Source organism: Genypterus blacodes, unplaced genomic scaffold, assembly GCF_046128005.1.
Source record: "Genypterus blacodes isolate CSIRO-AG114 ecotype Tasmania unplaced genomic scaffold, CSIRO-AGI_Gbla_v1 ptg000309l_1, whole genome shotgun sequence".
NCBI classification, from domain to species: domain Eukaryota; kingdom Metazoa; phylum Chordata; class Actinopteri; order Ophidiiformes; family Ophidiidae; genus Genypterus; species Genypterus blacodes.
The window spans coordinates 90,001-100,000 of record NW_027467098.1 but is presented as its reverse complement, the minus strand read 5'-3'; the positions used below and the strand labels follow the sequence as shown (position 1 = coordinate 100,000).

At 48.6% G+C, this 10,000-nt stretch overlaps 3 protein-coding genes across 7 annotated transcripts in view; 1 reads left to right on the top strand and 2 right to left on the bottom strand.

The window, feature by feature from the left end:
• Nucleotides 1-2,383, bottom strand: part of borcs6 (BLOC-1 related complex subunit 6) — a 5,012-nt gene extending 2,629 nt beyond the window's left edge. For 3 of the 4 annotated variants that reach the window (XR_012960576.1, XM_076137405.1, XM_076137407.1), the window contains exons 1-3: nt 2,285-2,383; nt 774-1,369; nt 415-619 (exon numbers count right to left, since the gene is read on the bottom strand). Coding sequence is in view for 3 of the 4 variants with exons in the window: in XM_076137405.1 (XP_075993520.1) it covers nt 415-619; nt 774-1,358 (790 nt within the window). In the remaining variant the exon portion in view is untranslated. The remainder of the gene's footprint in view (nt 1-414; nt 620-773; nt 1,370-2,284) is intronic. The other variant, XM_076137406.1, reaches the window with a different exon arrangement.
• A 748-nt stretch (nt 2,384-3,131) lies between these two features.
• LOC142988281 (phospholipase A and acyltransferase 2-like) lies at nt 3,132-4,866 on the top strand. The gene is made up of 4 exons (XM_076137403.1): nt 3,132-3,241; nt 3,502-3,622; nt 4,093-4,391; nt 4,483-4,866. Exons 1-4 carry the CDS (start codon nt 3,224-3,226, stop codon nt 4,603-4,605), a joined length of 561 nt encoding a protein of 186 aa, XP_075993518.1. The 5' UTR covers nt 3,132-3,223; the 3' UTR covers nt 4,606-4,866.
• Nucleotides 4,867-8,763: 3,897 nt separating this feature from the next.
• The window catches only part of sema3h (sema domain, immunoglobulin domain (Ig), short basic domain, secreted, (semaphorin) 3H), a 43,665-nt gene continuing 42,428 nt past the window's right edge, over nt 8,764-10,000 (bottom strand). For both annotated transcript variants that reach the window (XM_076137391.1, XM_076137390.1), the window contains exon 18: nt 8,764-10,000. This exon is cut by the window's right edge and continues 2,420 nt beyond it. The gene's annotated coding sequence lies outside the window, so the exon portion shown is untranslated.

Sequence of the window (10,000 nt, the reverse complement as noted above, 5' to 3'; positions counted from 1 at the left end):
TGGAACTGAGTCGCTTGAAGCTCCACGACTCCACACTGACATCAGCTGATCACAGCTCGATGAGTTAAAGGAAGCGCAGGGATCACTTCCTCCCTGCGTGCCTTCGGCCTTACGCTGCAGCTTCCTCTTCCTCATGCGTTCTCTAAACCTCACACACGTTTGCATCAATGTGTGGCCAACACATGACCCCAGACTGTTACTATGGTGACGCATCCACACCGGGGCTCGGCCTCCGCCCACATCTCAGCTCTCAGCCAATCACTTTGTGTTTAATAAAACTGAATGAACTTTCTGAGGTTGTTCTGCTCTTTGTTTCCTTAATAAACAGGTCAGACTGTGGGAGCAGCAGGAGGAGCAGGAGGAGGAGAAGTTCCTCTGCTCCTCTGCTCCTCTGCTCCTCTGCTCCTCCTTTACCTCCACAGGCGTGGCTGATCTCGTCCAGGCTCTTGCTGTCCTGCATGCCGCGGACTATGCGCTCCTTCTCCGGCACGTTACGGACCCACACCTGGGCCATGACGTGGGGGGGGCAAGCGATGTCCTCGGAGGGGAGGAGAGGCGGCAGAGGAGAAGAGGAAGAGGTGCTGGGCCCCGGAGCTGAGGAGGAGTAGTGCTGTGAGCGCTGAGAGGCAGGAGGGGAGGAGAGAGAGGGAGAGAGAGAGAGAGAGAGAGAGGGTCTTAGTCTGTCCTCATGACACAACACAACTCTACCACAGAGGCGCTCCAGTTTGGGGTCCAGCTCTGACTTCAGAGACATGAAGCTGTGTCCTGCTCACCTGCGTCCCTGTCCTCCCTCCTGAGTGCCGTTTCCTCCACTCTTTCTCATTCTTCTCGTCGTCCTCTTCGTCCTGTTTCTCCTTCTCTCCGTCTCCGTCGTCTTCTCCGTCACTCTGAGCGTCTACTGTCTCTGTCTCTGTCTCCGTCTCCGTCTCAGTCTCTTGTCCGTCTGTGCTGCCGGGGCCTCCTCGCTGAGAAGAATGCCTGGAGTCCCCTGGTGGAGCTTCACCAGGAGACTCGTCGGCGTCCGAGTCTCTGGACTCTGACTCCCCCGTGCTCGTGGGCGCGGGAAGCGAGGCGTCCGGCCCGAGTGCGGCGTGGAACAACAACTCTGAGGACGCATCGCCATCGTCCGGCTCGGCGGCCAGGCGTCCCTCGCGATCATAAACTCCTCCCTGCGTGTCCACGTGGTTCACGGCCTCTCCAAAGGATCCATGCTCCGATCCGTCCCCGGGACAGGACGCCCTGCCGCCCCCACGTTTCCCCGAGGGCGGGGCGTGAGTGCCGTTCTCTGATGATACGGGCGTCGCCACACCGTTTGCCGTTTCTGGCACCTGGGTGCTGATCACAGGGGAGAGACTCATCTCTCCACCTGCTGGAGCAAAGCAGGAGGGATTAGAACCCACAACTGCTGAGAGACAACAGCAACCACTGACTAACCAGCTAACTAACCAGCTAACTAGCCAGCTAACTGAACACTGAGCCAATTTTATTTATTTGAACCGACAGATGTATAATGAAAGTGACAACCTAACGCGAGACACACACACACACACACACACACACATCACAGAGGACATGACACCTGTGTGTGTGTGTGTGTGTGTGTGTGTGTGTGTGTGTGTGTGTGTGTGTGTTGGGCTAACAGCTGTCCTTCCTGTCACTTGAGTCTTTATCAGTGTGACTCTTGCTCCTCCAGCTGCTGTCACGTGACTCCAGCTGGAATATCTGCATGTTTCCCTTCATTTATTTCAAAGGTTCATCAGCAGCTCGGTGACGTCATCAAACCTAATGATTCAGAATCACGCTCACATTGTTACAGTGTGTGTCTGTGTGTGTGTGTGTGAGCTGCGGAGGATGAAATGACGTGACTTTACGATGCTAACCACATTGGCAGCTAGGAGCTAAGGCTGTATTAGTGCCCCCCTCGCCCCTCCCGCGACAGCACCCCCGCGCACGCCATGGGGGACCGACAGTGTTTACGTCTATCAGCTGACAAAGAGGAACTTTGATTAAAAACGCACATGAATCGAAGAGTAACTGCGTCTGAGAGGAGGAAGCTGTCGTGTCGCTGTCATTAGCCGCTAAGCTAACTAAGCCCACTGCACTCTATGGGCGGAGAAGCTAACAGCAGCTAGCAGCTAGGCCACAACACAACACCGCCCCGCTATGAGCCGCTCCGCACAGCCACACGCTGCAGGGGGTCTCGGGCCGGTAACTACGGTAACCATGTGTGCGAGTCAAACAATAACGACACGAAGCGAACGTGAATGAAGACATAAACACTCACCGGTTCAGTTTATATTCAGATAAATGTAAGCAGCGCCGGGTCCGCTCTCATAATCCTTCCCCACAGGTCCAGAAGAACAGTTCCGCCCCTCAACACGCACAACCACAGAGCAATAGATTCTAATCATCTGTTTAGTTTGACAATATAGCGACGTTGTTGTGACATTTGCAGTATAAGGAACCTTTGAATCACTCAGGCTCAGGGCTCAGGGTTCAGGGTTCAATGTTTTGTGGGTAAAATGTGATTCTTCAATCACAACACAACAATAACAATAAGAGCCTCATATTCAAAGACAACAAATATGATGAATGTCTTATAACTGAAGACAATGATGAAGCACTGATGAAACTAAGAAGGATGATGATGTAGAAAGGAAACTCGGTGTATTTACAGACACATTTTATGTGACTGAGCTTATAGAGTGAAGATCAACCAAGACTGGACGGACTCTCAGGTACATTACATCACAATCATTTGGCAGACGCTTTTATCCAAAGCGACTTACATTACATTACATTACCACCCTTCGCAGAGGGGGGAGCAATTGAGGGTTTGGTGCCTTGCTCAGGGGCACCTTGGCAGTGACTCGAACCGGCGACCCTCCGGTTCCAAGCGGAATCTCTACCCATCGAGCCACTGCCTCCCTCCCAGGTAATCTGAAGCATCTTTAAGCTGAGGTGAGGTGTTGTCATTCCTGTTTGAGGCAGTGGTATGTCACGTGTTTACGTGTGTGTGTGTGTGTGTGTGTGTGTGTGTGTGTGTGTGTGTGTGTGTGTGTGTGTGTGTGTGTGTGTGTGTGTGTGTGTGTGTGTGTGAGTTCATCTCTGATGTTGTATCCAATCAAAGCTCTTTCTCGCCCAACTGCCAGTGTCCAAACCTGATTTTCGCACACACGCCCTGTAGAGCAGTCAGGCCGAGCAGTCAGGCTGAGCAGCAGCGATGGATTACCAGGAGCAGGTGAGGCAACAACACACTGACTTGGGCTGACTTGGGACACAACTTTTGAGAACTTACTTAGCTTCTTCTTCGGGGACACACAGTTGTCATGATGTTTGTGATAAACAGTTTGTGACCCTGGTGTGTGTCTGTGTGTGTGACCCAGTTTAACAGAGCACAGGTTAGCAGCAGACTGTAATGCAGCTGAACCTGATCTCAGACTGGATCAGGGTGGAGTCGCTCACTGTCACTCTGTCTTCTGTCTTTCACTCTGAACACAGATTGATGAAATTGTGTCCACTGCCAAACTTGGAGACTTGATCGAGTTTTCCTATCCCGTTGGATATTCACACTGGGCCGTTTATGATGAAGATGGATTTGTCCTCCATTTTGCTGTAGCAGGTAGGACAGAAACCGTATCTAAACACATACACACATGTAGAGCACCACAGAGACACACACCTCAGGGGACCGGCCAGCTGAAGATAATACTTTGGTTTGTAATTGCAGTAATAATCACCTGCAGCGAGGAGTTTATGTTGCTGTCTGCTCCGTTTGTTTGTTTATTACCTGTCTGCCTCCATTTGGTTTGTCTGTTGTAAAAGTTTGTTAGCGGGAAAAATGCTATGAAGCAAATTCAATGAAACGCAGGTTGTGTGTGATCCAGGCAAGGTTCCATTATATCTTGGTGGTGGTCTTGTCTAGAGTAGACAATAAGCTGTTTGATACTCAGCCGTCAGTCTATCCCTGTTGGGCCTTGGCAGAGGTTTGGGCTCTAATGAGATGAAGCACCAGGACAAACTCTCTCTCTTCTAGTCCCACTTTGGAATCAAATATGAGTGTGTGTGTGTGTGTGTGACTTCTCTGATTAGATGAGGGCCATCTGATGAACACCTTCCGTATGCACCTGCAGTCCGTCTTGCCGGTGTGTGGGGACATGCTCCTGGGGGAGACCAAGATCCGCAGGGTCCCTCTTGGTGAAGTGAACGTCCCTAAGGGAGCTCACATCTCCATCAGTAACAACCGCCACGCCTACAAACCATCTGATCCGGACCGCATGAGGCAGCGGCGAGATGCCCTGCTGGACGAGAAGTTTTCATACCACCTGCTCTCGCTCAACTGCGAACACTTTGCCACTTTTGTACGATTTGGAAAAGCTGTTTGCAACCAGGTAAGCAGAATGAGAAGAAACTCACAAACCAAACCAGATCCTTCAGACCTTGGTGATCACTCAGTGCTTCTTCTTCTTCTTTGGTACGCAGATCCCCGGAAGGGACAAGAACAAAGAGTGTGAGTATGCAACTGGAGTGTTTCAAGACATTGTTTCCTCTAAATCTACTGAAGGAGACCTATTCAAAGGAGCCCACTGCTCAGGAGAACATTGAACTCTCTCAGGCCTGGAGTCTCTGGTGTGAATCAGATGGAATAAGAACATCCTTGATTCATAGATGATGTATTGTTTGATGTGTTGTCTAGAACTGTTTTTGGATCAACAGTACAAGAAAATCTGTCAAGTCTCTCACTCATAAATGTGGATTCTCATCTTTGTTTGTTTTATATAAATTAAAAGAGTGCAGATCTATACCTGCTGCTCTCTGTGCAGTTTGTCTGCTGACTTTGTTCAATAAAGATCTTGGTTCATCCTGCATGTGCGTCTGTTCTCCCACAGATGGAGACAAACACCACAACACTCACACACCTTCAGCTTTCCTCAGAAGGATTTGACAGAATATTCAGAATATAAGAAGATACCTGAACGATGAAACCATCTCTCAGCAGACGAGTCTCGGCCGAGTCTCCAGTCCTTCGGCGTCTGTAGACTCTTTTTTTCGGCGTCTCCGTGTCTGTGCAGAAGATCAGAGCTGCTACAGGACAGCAACTACTTTGTTTATGTATCAGGAGTTTAGACGACCTGACGACCAAAACAAACACATTCCTACATTCATAAGAAGTGTTTACATGCAGGAAAGCAACAGGCTCACACACTCACACAGGTTCATCATTGACCTGCCAGGTGAGGGCAGTTACACGTACAGCAAGACTGCTAAAGACATCTGTAGTGTGTGAGAAAACATCGTATGGATGATATAGAGAGGGTCCAGCAGGGTTATAGGGTCACTACACACACACACACACACACACACACACTTATACACACACACACACACACACTTATACACACACACACACATACTTATACACACACACACACTTATATACATCATACACACACATACACACACTTATACACACACACACACAAACACACACACACACACACACACACTCTCTCTGTAATCTGAACCATATTCAGAGCAGGAAGTCTCCTCTGCAGTAAACTGGATACACAGCGGTTTAACAGGGAAACATAATGAATTTTCTTTGACTTCATCACAGCCTGAAAACCGATCATCTCACAAACTGCCGTCTCATTAGTCTCATCACTTCCAGTCCTCCTTGAATCCCAGGGAGGTCCTTCAGTGAGTCTGGACGGTTTGCCTCGCCCCCCCGGGCCTCGGCTCCCCGCCTGCTGGAAGCTCGGCCGGCGTTTGTGGCTTTTTTAAAAACCCTGATTGTGGTCAGAAATGACAAACATGCTGCAGGGGAGGAGAGAGGATCCAGGCACGGCGTGGCCACATCTGAGGGTCAGTGAAAACTCTCTAATCCACCACATTGATCCAGGCCAGCTGAGGAAGAGGAGATCCAGCTGTTGTTTCGCATTTGTTCGCTCTTCATCAAAGCCTGGGAGTTTTGCATAATGACAATAAGACGCCTGTAATCAGCACAAACGCAGCATTTCCAGTTACACTTAACAACCACTGTGTCCAGTTGATTCTGTTAGAAGAAATGACTGATTGAGCTATTCTAACGCACGAGTCACCGCCACAACAAAGGAAATGTAGGAACATGTGGGATTCAATGCAAAAAGAAACAACGTGCCTCCATACAGATGTGCTTTTGTAACAGTAATTACAGCTGGAAACGGCACACCAGCGCCCCTGATGGCAGAAAGAGGTCACTGCATGGAGGCTGGAGGCTTTACCTGCTCTCACCCGCTCACATTCATCCTCTCTGCAAACTGAACAAACCTCACTGTTGTCATTTGGAGCCTTTGTTTCCCCTCAGGTTCTATTCTTCTGCTTCTCTCTACCAGTATGTCTCTATTCCGTACAGTCTTAGAGCTCCGCCCCCTGGTGAAAGGGTGTTACTGCAATGGAATAGACAAGCAGAAGAAGGGCCAGGATTCAATTTTGTTTGACTCTGTTTCGTTGCAAAACCTGCTGACGTAACGCTCCTACAGACAGTAACAGTATTATGTGAGGAAAGACATCATCAGCTGAGGACCTACGCAGACTCAACCACCCTACACACCCACAGGCGTTGGCGTGACACGAATGGAAACACGCCTCAGAGGCAGTTGGCAGCAGAGTTTCTTCTCAGGCCTGAATTGGCAGAATCCCCCAGAACGTCAGCGGGGAACAAACACGTTGTCGCACCTTAAAGAGCACTTGAGACGCTGAAGTGGGGGGGAAGCAGGGCAGGCTTTGGTTGAGCGAGCGCTGGGAAAAGCTGAACGCTCCGATGACTCACGCCATTTGGTGAAACCTCCCGAGCGTTTGGTGGATTTTCCTCTCGTGCTGGATATTTCTGTTCACTTAACGTTGAAGCTTTTACTCTCTGATTAGGGTGGAACACAAAATGCGGCCAACTTCCTGTCTTCACACACGATCCACACAAATGTCTGATATTTGACAAAGTCGTCCATTCATTCATTCATTCAATCTGTAGAGTGACTGGATCAGAGCACACACACCTCCACCAAGGCTGAACAACAATATCTCTTATATTTGTGTTTGGAGGGCAGAGCCACGGTGTGTGTGTTTGACCCGGGGGGCGTGACTCGCTTCTTCAACCAATCAGATCTTCAACCAGGTGGATCCTTCAGAAGTTTGTGATGAAGGCAAAGATGGAGTCTGCGTGTGAAAGATGTAGCTGGAATGGAATCTTATCATCCCTGTGATGTGTGTGTGTGTGTGTGTGTCCAAAACTGTTGTAGTAAATGTGTGTTCAGTGGAAAGTGATAAATATTCAAGGCAGCCTGGTTTGTGTGGACGTGTCAGCAATGTAAATGTTAGTGTGTATGTGTGTGTTTGTGTGTGGGTGTGTGTCTCTTATATACACACTGCTTTGTGGTTTATATATAAAATAACCACAAAGCACTCACACGTCCTGGTGTGAGCAGCAGGCCGCGGCACACGAGGGGAGACGGGCTGAGGAGTGAAGTTTCACTCCGTATGCAGAGGAACTCACTCAGGCTGGCACGGCGTCATGAATGAGGAGAGGCTCTGTGCCGCAGCATCACTACCTGTTTACAAAGAGCTGCCATACAAAGCTGTGGTCTGTAGTTCTGACACGCAGACGTACGTATGTGCAAAGACACAATCGTGTTTATGTTGTGGTTTGGTCGTTTGTGACGCGTCGACTCAAACACAGAAGACAAAAGTGCAGCTGGTTCTGCTCGTCAGACTGAACGCTCAGTCACAGGGTTTGTATTTCCATAAGTGTGAGAGCTGAGATGGTGTAAACGTTACCGACGTGGGCGTGGCTCTAGGAAGCATCAGAAGAGGCTCAACCAACTCACACACACACACACACACACACACGCAGGTTGGTGTTTCAAACGAGACGTCTATAGGAACTCATTCATTCTCACCATTGAAGCGTTCACACACACATTATGTTTACATGAACTCAATACTTAATTATTATATCATATCAGCATTATTATGATTACTTGTCAAACTGTAATGAAGGCAGAAATGTGAGTGACAGATGTTGTAGATGTTTACAGGTTTGGCCCCTGGCTGCACCGTCCTTCACTCTTACTGACATCTAGTGGCAACCTGGTGTAAAGACAGGACGAGCAGTTTGAATGGGCGTCTATGGACTGAAAGAAAATTGTTTGTAAAAGTTAAACTTTGAAAAATCTACTAATAATCTACTAATAAAGGGAGAACAGTCCAGATAATTTATGGATTTACAATCATATAATATAACTGTTCACACACACACACACACACTCTCTCTCTGAGGTAGTTACAGCTGCTCACGTCTGGTGTGGCTGGAGGCCATTTTGATTTTCTCTCCACTCGCCTCTTTTGTTTCCTGACACCATCAAACGAGTCTCAGATCTGCAGCTGAACTCTCAGTTTGGCAGATTTACCGCTTTGCCCTGTGCACCTTCTCTTCAGCTCCGCTCACTCCAATCCCACTCATGTCAAACACACACAGACACAGACACACACACACACATACACCCACACACACACACACACAAACGGATACTGTGAGACGTCTTGGTGGACTTTAGGACCTGACGAAGACCAAACACATCAAATAAACACAACAGAGCGCAGGGTTAACTTGAGGTGGAACAAGCTGTGTTTAACTTTGTAACATTACAACAAATCACAATTTTCGGCCTTTTGTAAAGACACCAAAGTCCATGAAGTCCATTTGAGTCCGTTTTTGTCTCATGACGGTGTTCCTGCGTTGCCGTAGTAACAGTCAGGGCTCGTTTCTCCTCTTGTTGGGCTCAAACCCGCACAAAGTCACAAATGTTCCATTTATGGTCCGGGTCTGCAGTTTGGGAAACATGCATGTTCTGTACAGTCTGGTGACAGATCAGGTCAAAGGTCAGCTCCTCCTTACAGAAGTGGGGTTTGCACAGTGAGGCAGTTTGCACACCAAGTCTGAATGATCAACAACAACCCGGCACACTGGAATCATACTGGCAACCATTCAGGGCAGAGAGGCAGAGCGGCAACCAGAGCTGCAGGTCTGCTCTCCTCTGGACCAGGCTGTGAGAAACCAGCAGAACTTACCCAGGTCAAAGGTCACATGCACACAAACCCCCTAAAGGGAACTTCCTGTCACACATCTCAGCTGAAGTTAGACTCTAATACGAGGGTTTGTTCTCAGTTTTGTTTGTTCTTAGGCCCATTTTTCATTTTCACTGTATTCCTGAAACTACAATGTATCGTGTGCGATGCTGACAGCCAGCAGGAGCTCCAAGCACAGGAAGAAGTGATGGAAACCAGTTTAGAGTTAATTACAGTACAGTATGAAACATGACGTAAGAGCTGCAGAATACACACACACACACCGGTACACACTACCTGTGAAACATCACTACAGAAACCTCACATCTCTGACAGCTGAGTGTAAACACTGTGTGTGAACGTGAGGGAACACAGATTCTCCTAAAACATTTATACAGGCTGGAGTCCACGTTTTTATATCCGCGATTGTGAAAATAGCAAACTTGGCGTGCAAAGGCCTCAACTGTTACGAGTGAATGAAAGATCGTCAACCGAGCAGAGAGACAGGGAGACAGAGAGACAGGGAGACACACCTTACTCACTTTACTGGATTAACCATTTAAATGATCTGTTCTGCAGTGCTCACTTGTTTTGACCAGAAATTGTGTACAGAAGAAGAAGAGGAGCATTTTAGAGTTGCAGGACGTTTGCCTTGATCTGGTTGAAGCTACACCTGATCCCCCAGACACCTCTGTGGCAGACGTGGATACGTTTCCTGTCATCTCAAGACTTCAGGAAGCCAAAGAAACACTTTCCTGTCACTCTGCGACCTGAACTCCCAGATTCTTCTGGAGTTGTTTCCCACACCTTCACTCTCTCTGCCTCTCTGCCTGTGAACCTTCTCCAGCCCAACCACAGTCTGAGGAGAGAAGAATGGGAACGTGTCTCCCTCAGCGAG

Excerpts from the sequence above, each read along its gene's own strand:
- LOC142988281 (XM_076137403.1), top strand. Across the intron at positions 3,623-4,092 it reads CCTCCATTTTGCTGTAGCAG|ATGAGGGCCATCTGATGAAC; the intron begins GTAGGACAGAAA and ends TTCTCTGATTAG. Across the intron at positions 4,392-4,482 it reads GAAAAGCTGTTTGCAACCAG|ATCCCCGGAAGGGACAAGAA; the intron begins GTAAGCAGAATG and ends TTTGGTACGCAG.